Source organism: Trichoplusia ni, chromosome 9, assembly GCF_003590095.1.
Source record: "Trichoplusia ni isolate ovarian cell line Hi5 chromosome 9, tn1, whole genome shotgun sequence".
In the NCBI taxonomy this organism is placed as follows: Eukaryota; Metazoa; Arthropoda; class Insecta; order Lepidoptera; family Noctuidae; genus Trichoplusia; species Trichoplusia ni.
In genome coordinates, this window is record NC_039486.1 from 1,207,897 (window position 1) to 1,219,983 (window position 12,087).

The following is a 12,087-nucleotide window of genomic DNA, read 5'->3' on the forward strand; positions in this document are numbered from 1 at the left end:
GTCATCGGTAATCAGAAGCTAGAAAATCTGACAACCAGTCTGACTAAGGGGTATCGGTGGTCCAAGTAACTGGATTGAAAGTTTAGATAGGCAGTCGCTCCTTGTAAAACACAGGTAGGTACGCAGCCGACAGCAAAAAAGTAAAAGACAGTTTGGAAAAGACTAGGATGATGAAAGTATCAAATAATCTAATTTATGAATAAATGCGGGAAGGCCCTTTTTACTTTCAGCGTGGGAATCTCCATGTCTTTCCACCTCTTCGGGGAGGAGTCGGGTAGTGCCAGACACTTACTAACTAAACTAAAACTGCCGTGCATGGTCTCCCGCATTTAGTCAGTGCATGGCAATGCATACCAATTCATCATAGACCAACGTAACCCGGCCCCTGGTCTCGTACCACAATTGATGTTGAGTGCAACGCAGTGCTCAGCATGTAGCGGCGTTTCAGTTGCACCAATAAATAAAACAGGTATCGGTAACCGTTTAGTTTCTATATAAGTAATAGTAAATAATTAAGTACCTATAGTAGTAGATATTTCCATCGCTGTATATGGATAGCAAGCTTGTTATAAAAGGAAACTGCTCGTTGTGAAGCAAAGAAAAAGGTATTTGTAAACTATATTTAGATATTCTGCTACAAATGCCAGTGTTGGCCAGTGCTGTATAGAATTATACCCTAGTGTCATGAGCATAAAGATGAAATTCATTTGAATAACTTTGAATATACTACATTGTAACATTGCAGCAACAATATGTAGTATACTTGCAATACTCAGGCACTAACTACTGTACGAATCATTTTTACCATCGATTTATTTGTAAAATAGCTGTTGCCCGCGACTTCGTTCCCGTGGGTAGAAGATATAAGTTATGATTTATACCTGCCCTGTTTTTTTTACATTTTCCTTTGTATCTTCGCTCCTATTAGACGCAGCGTGATGGTTTATACCCTAAAGCCTTCCTCGATGAATGGTCTATTCAACACAAAAATAATTTTTCAATTTGGACCAGTAGTTCCTGAGATTAGCGCGTTCAAACAAACAAACAAACTCTTCAGCTTTATATTTTAGTATAGATTTCAACAGTCTATTATAGCTATCAGTATCACAGTTCGTGATATACAGGCTGGACACTCAGGTGATAGGGTTACGTATACGGGTTTCATTTACACCCTTTAGTTTAAGAAACCTAAAAATGAACATTCCTACCTACACCTTTAGTAAGAGTGTTGCAGATGTGAAAGCAAGAAAGAACACTAATCGTTGTAGAGCGGTGTCCCGCTTCCTCAACAGCCTTCCAGCCAAATTACATTTCTACAACCCTTAACGTCAATATAAAACATCAGAATGTATGTAATTTACAGGTTAAGGTCACGAGACCTAATAAAGCGTAATGTAAAGTTCAACCATTTATTGAAGTTAACAATTCTAGAAATGTCACTTGGGTAGAAATAATCTCTCTTCGAGTGGTAGTTGTAGGTTTCTTGTAATTTGTAACATTACGGGCCGATTTTTCAATCGCCAGATAACTTTTATCCGTCGAATAAGTTTGGTGTTCTGACAGCTTTTGTATAGAAAATATGTCAAACGGCCATATTTATTCCTCAGATAAAAGTTAACTGCTGATTGAAAAATCTTAAATCTTAGTCATCTAATGAAAACAAAAGACGAGCGACCGTTGTTATAAAGAACCAAGCGTCAGTTAGTGGTAAACGAGAAAAGCAATATTGTAATACCTTCCTCAGTCGCACAAATACTTCAATACTTTGTGTTTAATGGGTTCCACAAACAATAACAAACAAAAAAACAAATAGGCTAAAGAAAACCTTTCCAAATTCCATTGTAACGTTTTTTTTTTCCGAAACGAAAATAATAAAACAAACAAATGTTTTTTTAAAGTATTTTATTGTAAAACATGATGCATTAACTTAGAAAAAACAGGCATAAAAAATAATAAAACCTCTATAGAAGCGAATATTTACATAGCTTTGTCATGTTTTACATCTATACATTAATCAACTGTTCAAAGTTAACATTGTCAATCCTAACTAAAATAATTAAAACTATGATTTTATGTACAATAAATACAATTATAAATGTCCTAAATTTTCGTATATTTACATAAATAGCAACCACAGATGATAATTTGTGTGGTGAAATAATAGTTTGTTGTGTTGATGTGTACTTAAATCTTGGCCTGTATGCATTCATACAATGACATTTCAAATAATAATATTTTGTTATTTCTATATTTAACACAACACCAAAACTAATAAATTAACTGTACAGTAGAGTTAGTAGAAATATCACGCGGATTCTCAAACTTAGACGGGCTCGTATAAGCTCTTCGTTAACCAATAAACGACTAATTTATTTTAGTAGTCATAAATAACATTTTTACAAAGACACCAAGATTTTGTCCATTTTTCTAAGTACTTTAACAACTGGAGTAAGCCTTTTGATTCCTTAATAAAGAGTGAAGCTATCACTAGCTCCCATGAACGGCGAGATAGATCCGAACACACTCCTCGACGCCCCATAGTAGACGATACGGTAGCGAGCCAGCAGCGCGTCCTCTGGTACTCGCCACTCGAATGTCACCTGACTGGTACCGAGTAGTGTCGAGACGCGGTTCCATTTGAATCTGGGAATTCAAAAAAGGGAAAGAAATTAGTTGTATATTTTGGCTGAAGTGATATTGGTGAGGATGCTATTCTACAAGGATTTACCTGGATTTGTATTTATCTGGATTGCCCATCTAGTTTCGGACCCAACTGGACTCCACGATTAAGGAATCGAGAATCTTTTAAGTTAAGTTGACATTATAGATGTGAATGAAAGGATTCCGATTTTGGAATCAGTATCAACTAAAACGATTTTGAACATTCTTTAAGCGAAAACCACGTTATTTTAGAGGCCCGGGCCCGAAAACGAATCGGGATCCCGCTTCACTTTTATCAAATACAAATTATTTTTTATTACATACTTGGTGTCCCAGTCAGCGTCGTTGGCGTACTCCACCCACTCGGTGAGCTCCAGACGCTGCACGGCGGCGTGCGTGGCTTCCTGCTTCAGATCGTTGCGAGGGTTGGCCGCGACCTGCATCACAATGTATAGGAAATTAACGGGAACATGTGACAATTTGGGAAAGGGGCACCTCTTTTAGACTTCCAGTCTTCTTAAGTCCCCGCTATTAAAAACCTTTGTTAAGCACCTGAGAAAATACAAACCTTCTTAGATTTTTTTGTACTTAGTTACTACGATGTGCTTACGATATTCTGCACAAGTATTTTGTAGTCAGATTAATATAACCCAAACATCCTTTTGTGCTAAATCTCCTACACCAACTCTCAAGAAAACCTGTCCAAAAGCAGTTTAGACTAAGTAGTATTCTTTGGAATTAGATTTGCGCATCAAAAATCAGCGTCGACATATTTTCAAACCCACTTGAGCTTTTTCTTCCAAAATTATGCATGTGACAATAACACAAGTCGATTTCTATGTGACTATAACCCCTCAAAACCCATATCTATACTAATATATAAAGCTGAAGAGTTTGTTTTTTTGAACGCGCTAATCTCAGGAACTACTGGTCCAAATTGAAAAAATATTTTTGTGCTGAATAGACTATTCATCGAGGAAGGTTTTAGGCTATAAACCATCACGCTGCGACTTATAGCAGCGAAGATACAATAGAAAATGTGAAAAAAACAGGGCAGGTATAAATCATAACTTATATCTTCTACCCACGGGGACGAAGTCGCGGGCAACAGCTAGTTAGAATATAAGATTACTTACAAATGTAGCCCTAACAATGTCCCCTCTCTTAACAGTTGCTTCTGGCTGAACAAGACAGTCTCCAAAATTCCTGCCGATCGGTGACACGTCGAACACGACCGGTGTGATGAGGGACAGAGTATTGTTGCGGTAGTCCGCTGGCTCTGGACCAGCTTCCACATCAAATCCCTATGGATATACGAAAGTGTGATTAGCAAGGTTAAAGGATGGTCTTCTTCTTTATATATAGTTGATGTACAACCACCAACACATCTTGTCAGATTTTTGGAACCGGCCATAGGCTTTTGATGTGGTTTTGAAGATACTCTTGAATTGAGCTCTGGTGTGTTAATTTTCCTCAAGTTTTCATTGACAGTTTTGAGCAAATGATAGTTGATTAGTAAGCCGGGATTAGAACGTAATCTTTGACTTGGCAGTCCAGTGGCTGCACTCACTATTACCGCCAAAGTATGGTATGGTACACTTTCTATGCTATGGGATATGTGTTCATTGAAACCGCATTGGTTTGATTTTATTAATTTCAAAGCTTATGCTTTCACAACTACGATGATATAAAATATTTTATATTTTCTAGAACTAAACCTTACCTCAATAGCAGCGACTGTAAATTCATTAAATTTGTTTAGGAAGATGTCCAGTGTGTTTGGCCCGTAGAGTGTTGACGCGGCCTCGTATCTTTGGATCTGTTTATATTAGTACGTTAAAATTAGCATGATAGACACGGGAGAGGATATGAAATTGAAGGTGAGATTTTTGCCCAGCAAGAAGGTCTAAATAGGGAAGACCAAGCGTGGGAGGCTAGTAAATTCTAAATAGTAGTTATTGTCCATTTTGGGAGTGGGATATCCAGTAAAAAAATTCCCTCTGTTTAAGACAAAGCATTTCAAAAACGAAATAAGTTTAATCCAGCTATCTGTTTCAATGAGATGACCAACAATGGGGATCTTGGTTCCATAAATATCCTCACCATATATTCCTCAGGAGTAGCTACATAGTGGATATACTCGTTAGTAAGACCCGACACCACAACTCTGGGTTCAATTCCGCGGTTCTCCATGACATTGCCGACAACCGCTCGCATTCGCCGCCCGGACATGGTGGTGGGCTCTCCAGGAACGCCCAGGATCGCAAGACCAGCCAGCCAGATGAGGGAGACGGAGACCACGCGAGGGTGCCAGGGGAGGGGGAAGGTAGCCTGCAAATATCAATTGAATCAGGTTTTAATTAGCAGAAATCAAGAACAGACTAAACAAATGTCAGAAATCTAAAGAATTTCAGGAGTTACAGAGGAATAGTAAAGTGATTTATAAATTAAGAGGTGTCAATAAAAATTGTCGCTCAAGGTTTAAATCTAGTGGTAGTGTCATCACTATCTATATCGTATATAAAGAAACTTTTGGTACTGGTTACCATATGGAACAGCACGAGAATATTAACCAATTTTTGATACCTTTATACTAAAATAAAATTGAAGTATTCTTTATTAAGTACCACTTTCTTACCCTTCCAGTGGCGAATAGGATAGGCTTCGGTGAGTGACATTCTATGTCTTCTTCTGTAGGATCGGCCACCACACCACTCACCAAGTCCAATAGAGGATTGTTGCCTTCCAAATTACCCTGTGCAGAAACGAATAGTGTTATTATATTTAGAGGCTACGCGGTGCATAGTATAATCTTAAATATGAACTTAACTATTACTACAAGCATCTACTATAGGATCTCTTCTTAATTATCCGATAATTGGTATATTATCTGAACCTTCCGGGGCGCATCATCATTCAAATCGGTCTAGCAGTTTAGGATTTCGATTTCCAAAAAATAAATAATTGAATGAGTAAAGAAAAAACGTGTACTAACCTGGGTAATGTTCAAAGTATTAGCGCCATCTATTGTGCCGGAAGCGAAACTGTATCCCATAGCAGCAAAACATCCTTTAACTGGTTCGTCCTAAAAATTATTAAGTAATAAAATTATTCTAATCAAAAGTAGTCAAAGTACGCTGAGAAAAATGTTAGTTTATATAATCAAGCCAAAAATGTTTTGGTAAAATAGTTCAATAAATACAAAAACAGGCCTGCTGTGCTGTGCTTTGCTTAAATTCGAATTAGATATAGAAACAGCAAAACTGCAAGTTCTTAGAAAAGAAACTATAAAATGAGAACATGTCTGTTGTTTGTACTTACAGTTTTGAAGGTTTGTGCCACTGGATCGTACTTGGCAACGACTTGTTCGGGCATGTCTACAAACTGATGCACCACCGCCAGATCTCCCGTCAGCTCCTCAGCAGGGGAGTTCAGCACTTGCTGAGGATTTAAACAAATACAGTGTATTCAAGAATAGTTTCTTTATTATATCATTTCAGTATGCCTTTTAAGAAAGTTTTTTTTTCACGAACACAACAATCAAGAACGCCAAAAACTACTATTCAATATGTCTTACCCAAGCCCCCTCGAAGACTCTGGTGCCAATAATCTTGGTGCTCTCGAACATGTCGTCTCCAGGTCCCTCGGCGAAGCAGCGCTCCATGTGGGCGCAGATCACGTACTGGTTGTCGCACTCGTTGCCAGAGAACTCGCAGCGAGGGTCGCGGGTGTTCGGAGACACGTCGCCGAGGTTTGACGAGAAGAATCCTGCTACTATTTGGGGCTGGAAGGAAGATGGAAAGGTAAATTTAATGGATGAGGACGTTTTTAGTTCTGTCTAAGGCAAATCGAGACGGATATTTTTCGATAGGTATTGCCTACAAGAAAGTAATCAATTACAATAAACCTGCTAAGCATTCTGGGAACGCATATATTGCAATTACTACTACAATTTTTACAAATACCACTTATATTTGCACCTAAAAACATTTTGAACGGTGGATCCTCCATGAATCATAATGCCTTATTTGTTGGATACATTCCTGTTTTCAGCCAATCTGCCTTGCTAGAAAACAAAAAATAACAAAAAGAGCGAAAATAAAATCAGTACTTCAACCTACCTTGCCAACCACACTGAAAGGATTCAGCTCTTTTTCCATCCTAAGCGCAGCGTATCCCAGATTGTCTGACGAGACCAAGTGGTTGGTCATGTTCATACTGGTGGTGTGCACCGCGAACCAGTTCATCAAGCCGAGGAGGCTGCCGTCCGCCTTCTGGATCCTGACCTGGGTTAGCGTGTCGTCTGTGTCGCCATCGTAGCTGTGGGTGATAATTTAAGCATTGGTTCGAAATCTCAGTGTTTAAAAGACTACGATACCCATGGCCTATGACCTACGGCCCATGTGACATAAGTCATAATAAACGTGTGACATAGACAAAATAAGGCATATTCTATTCTTCCTCCCATTACACTGCGCATGACCGATTTTGGATGGGAAACAAAACAATTTTTCTTTTCAGAATGCCAGTTTTGATTGCTTTGAAAATAGCGGACAAACAACGTGTCAGGAAACTTTAAGGGAGAATTAAGATTAAGTATTGTCCTTGAAAAACTTGAAAAAAAAGAAAACTTACCGAATCCGTTCTTCTTCTGGATTGGCTAAGTAAGAGTAAGGAGACCTGTTCCTATGAGCGTCGGCAACTTTAGTCTGGGCGTAGAACAGGCGCGCTGGTACTATGCTCTCATGGGCTCTGATGATACTCTGAAATCAGTAGAGTTCAATTAGGAACCATTTATGTGGTTTTAGAGATGATGACATGACATGACTGGGGTTTCAGAAATGTATTTGTGTGCTAGCTGAGCCGGCGAACCATTTTTTTCCATATAGAACTATGAAGTGAATATTCATGGAATACTTATCTAGTACGGTCAATGGCATCTTTACTTTCTACGAGTAACTTTACAGGACCTATGTATACCTAGATTTAATCAGATCTTAGGTGGATATACGCTTTATATCATGTCATGGAGTAGGTTTACTTTAATTACAAATTTTCAGTAAGTTCCTACATATTTTAAGTAAGTTCCTTCGTCCTGAAAGTAAAAAGATCAACTCTACAAAAAGTCAATTTCTAATTTCTCTACGGAAAAAAAAACAGAACACCAGATTATCTTCAGATATGATGCCGATTAATGAATGGATTTAGGTGATCGATCGGCTACGTTTAATGACGATGATAATTATTATAATAACACCGATAAGCTAATTCTTAATGTTTTTAAAGTCAATTACAATGAATACTTTTTTTCGTGCCACTTTTTTGTGTCTTACAAGAAGAGAGGTTTCGTTTTTATTTATTTAAGAAAAAATAATTTCTTATGAAATGACCAAGATTACTTAAGGCCAATTAATGACACAATCAGATTCCAATTAAATTAATACAACAGATAAAAAGAGATTTGATATGTGATATAAATTATCATCTCTAAAATTAAAAAATAAACAACAACAGGGATGATGTCAATTTTATTTTTCAGTGTACGTCATTTAATTAAATTAATAAGATGATGATAATGGTTTTTATTTTTCTATTATGTCGTTCAAATATAATTTGATCAAATTAAAGCAAATGGAAGTTACTTGTGACGTCACTTCTGTGTGTAAATTTTGCGAAGTCGTCACAAGTTTTTCTCACGACACAAAATTTAAAGTTCAGTACAGGGACGTCCTCAACTTTGAATTTTAATTATCTACCAAACGAATTGTTTTTTTCACTCATTAAATATTTATACTCAGCTATTGTCCCTTCGACTGGCCAGAACAACTGGTCTACTGGCTAATGGCCCTGATTGCTATAGCAATTCGTATCCCACTCAGAACAAAAGTTTGTTTGATGAGCACGATCATTAGTTCTGTGTCAGGGTTTAATTACCTATAATATTAATATCTTCAGAAAACTCGTAATACTTTACGTTATTTAAACTGACAATAGATGGCGTTGTACGACAATTATGGACTATCTGTTTTCAATTTGCACTTACCCTTGTTATTCCTTCGACGTAGGCATTATAGGTCTCCTGTGAGAAGCCGAGGATGCTGATATCCAGTATGAAGTCGACCAGGTGTCCTCCAGGGGCCGCGTGAGTGTGTGTGCCGGTGATAATCACGTTCCGCAGGTTGTATGTGTCACCGTATAACTCTTGTAATCTCTTCACGACCTTTAATTGAAGGAGAACTTTAGTATGAAGCATTAGAAAATATATTTAGGAAACCTGCATCAATGAGAATATTTCCAGGATTTTTGGAGTTTAGGGGCTGTCAGAGCGGTTTAAAACCGTGTGTTAAGTGTGAAGAGAAAAGTTGCAGAATTTCAGATGTATCTAGTCAAATAAATGATTCTCATAATTAAGTAACTAGATCGTTATAACTTGAAAAATTAGAGGTTTAAGGTTTGACGTTAAAAGTACTTTTAGAGACACATGAGATAACACATAGAAAATATAATAAAATAGTATTTATAATTTGAATGTTTGGGTAATCCCCGCTACCCGGCGTGAGGATAAAAGTCCTTAGAGCGGGATTAGTTAAGAATGGGTCACAAGCTATAATGTTTGCTCACCTCTCGCCTAACGGCAATGCCCACAGCCTGGACCTCAGCTGTGACTAACACGATCCTGGTGTCTCCCTTCACAAAGATGAAGGATCTGGCGAACTGGCGCAAGTGGAGGCCTTCACCACTCTGAGACACTTCGGCGTAACCCATCTAGGAAGAGAGAATCCATAAGTTAACAAAGTGTACGAGTGGTGAACTTAGTCATCCGTCATTTCTAAATAACTTTATGGTGAAAACACCATAAAGTGCTATTCATACGATGCACAGCATGTTATCAACATCATCTTAGCCTGTTCCAAACTACGTTGGTGTCGGTTTCCAGTCTGACTGGATGCAGCTCAGTACCAGTATTTTACAAGGAGCTTATCTGACCTCAACCCAGTCACCTGGGGAACACGATACTACTTAGCTAGAATTTGTAGCTTATAGCTTCTCGTAGCGACTGTCAAAGATGTGCAAATCATAGGCGTAACGTGTCTTCCGAACCACGGAGGAACTCTTTATGACATCCACGGACTGACCTATCCAGCTAGCAATAGCCTGTGATCGATCAACTTGTGCAGTTATATCTGCCTCGAGCTCCTCACTCACAGTATGTGACTTAATAAAAAACTTAAAATTGACTTTTAATATGACCTTTATGCTGTATTAAAAGCTACTTACGAAATTAATCTCTACGCAAGGTCCAGTCATATCAGCAATGCCGACTCCGACTCGGTAGAGAATGCTTTCATCGACTATTTCTGTAGTAGAAGGAGCTGCACTTGTCGCATCAGTCGGACTTGTCGTATCAGTCGCTGCAGTCGTAGTTTCGCTGTCACTGCTGGAATCGTTGACGACCAACACGATGGTGGCTGTCATACCGCCGATGACAGCTAGCACCACTACCGCGGTGACAATTTTACCCACTAGTGTAAACGCCATTGTACCTAGAATTGAAAAGATTTATTGGTTTTTAATAAAGTTTTTAATCCTACACTATTAGACAAATCCATATTTTTCTTAGTGTGAAACTTCCTAGTGTTGTAGTTAGGAAGAAAAAGAAAAGTTAGTGAAAAACTCCCCAGATGTGCTACTGTGTACGAAATATTTACAAAACAAGCCGTTTTTAATAACGTAGCTTAATTTTAAAATGATCCTCAAATTTAATGGTTTAATTGATGCAATTAATTGTACTATAGTTACCGCTTACACTAACAAGTCCTATCGTTTAATTGACAAAATAAAAGAAAATTAACATTACTGATGTTTGCCAATTGCTAATTTATTCTATTGATAAGGGTCGGATTAAATGATAAGATGTGCGAAATCATTAAGATACTCCGCTAAGCGCGTACTCACTTGGCAATCTCGCGGGAGGTCGCCTAATGAGGGATTCTACCTCTTTCGTAGCTGAACTCTTTACGCGGCGATGCCTAGAATTGCCTGAAGTATTCATACCAAGTTTTTATTTATTGAATTCTTCAAAAGCCTATGCTAAATTCTAGGCCACTAATAAAATTGTTCCTGGGTTCTTTTATTGTTTTTTTATTGTGTATAGAACTAAGGGCAGTTTATTTTTTATCTCTTCCTGAATTTTCTTCTATGTTTACACCGTGTGACCTTGACGCCTGTTCCTTTACGGCGAGGCATCGATCTTGGCCAAGGAGTAGGTATGCCGCGGCCCCACCTCTTCCCAACTACAACATTATCAGGCATGAATGAAATGAGCTTGAGTATTCTACTTATTTTACGATGGGAATTAAAGTTCTGGGCATTGTAAATGTTTTTCAGTAACACTCCTTGTATAAGTATATTTTATTTCATGTCGATTTCAACACTAACTAAAGTATCAAATTCCCGTTCCGGTGTTTCATAGAACTTCAAGTCACATACTCATAAGCGTGTACTAAGCAGTAAGCAGGGATCGAACCCGCAACACGTTACACATTGTGTGTATTCTAATACGTTGTTTTGTAAAAACTATGATAATAACAACATTTTTTATAAATACACCAATCCTAACACTCATAATTAGGTCATTTTAAATATTTATAGTTTAGGCTAAGTATATAGATTCCTTACTTTTTGGCGATGCAATTAATCCTAGTAAATGGTTGTGCGCGTTTTATTGTCCAAAAACCCATAAGAAAATATAATACGGGGCCCTATACTACATAATTACACAACAATTGATTCCTAGACAGATCCCAAACACTTTTATTTTACTTCTATTATTTACGTATGTTAAAAAAAAAACATGGAATACTTACTTTTCTTATTGAAAACACTATCACAATAAAATAAATATGCCTACTAACTAAAAATTTCAAAAACACACACCACTCCATACACACTCGTTGTAGGCAATGATTATAACAGATATAAATAATATTAATTAATCGTTTCAATAATCCGATAACAGTTATCGGACTAAATGAATTATCTAAAATATTTCGTTCTTGATAAATATTTAAACGCAGGATGTTCAAGTTTACGTTTTACGTATTCGTAAAAACCATGAATAAATTAATAGTTTAAAATACACTACAAACACGCTTTTTTAGGTGTATGTAAAAGTAAAAAATGAATAAATTATTATCTTTCAAGTTGTATCTATTTCTGGGCTGAAGTCTAAACTATGACAAGCTTTTAATTATAATAATAATATTTGATTGTGACTCAAAACAATTGAAATATTTGGATTTAGCTCACGAGGTTGTCGACTTGTGGGAGGTGGACTCGGCAATCATTGTCCCGATAGTCGTAAGTGCCAATGGCTTAATAGCCAAGAGCCTCGATCAACATCTTCGGAGGCTCTCGTTGGGCGTC

General features: G+C 37.5%; 1 protein-coding gene across 2 annotated transcripts; it reads right to left on the reverse strand.

Annotated features, from left to right (window-relative positions):
• Nucleotides 1-2,293: 2,293 nt before the first annotated feature.
• Nucleotides 2,294-11,631, reverse strand: LOC113497717 (neutral ceramidase-like). Of its 2 annotated transcripts, none has more exons than XM_026877408.1 (15): nt 11,529-11,631; nt 9,940-10,205; nt 9,283-9,426; nt 8,705-8,881; nt 7,297-7,424; nt 6,783-6,981; nt 6,239-6,445; nt 5,983-6,102; nt 5,657-5,746; nt 5,300-5,416; nt 4,765-4,992; nt 4,385-4,480; nt 3,798-3,965; nt 2,986-3,098; nt 2,294-2,643 (listed from the first exon to the last, which is right to left on the reverse strand). In XM_026877408.1, the coding sequence occupies exons 2-15, from the start codon at nt 10,198-10,200 to the stop codon at nt 2,466-2,468; spliced, it is 2,226 nt and encodes a 741-aa protein (XP_026733209.1). In that variant the 5' UTR covers nt 10,201-10,205; nt 11,529-11,631; the 3' UTR covers nt 2,294-2,465. The 2 variants fall into 2 exon arrangements, with proteins under 2 accessions (XP_026733209.1, XP_026733208.1); XM_026877407.1 differs by lacking the exon at nt 11,529-11,631 and adding an exon at nt 10,618-10,729.
• Between the last annotated feature and the right edge of the window lie 456 nt (nt 11,632-12,087).

Coding starts and splice junctions, on each gene's coding strand:
- LOC113497717 (XM_026877407.1), bottom strand. CDS start 10,714: ATGAATACTTCAGGCAATTCTAGGCATCGCCGCGTAAAGAGTTCAGCT. Junction 6,103..6,238: donor GAGTCTTCGAGGGGGCTTGG/GTAAGACATATT, acceptor TTAAATCCTCAG/CAAGTGCTGAACTCCCCTGC. Junction 2,644..2,985: donor GACGCTGACTGGGACACCAA/GTATGTAATAAA, acceptor TTGAATTCCCAG/ATTCAAATGGAACCGCGTCT.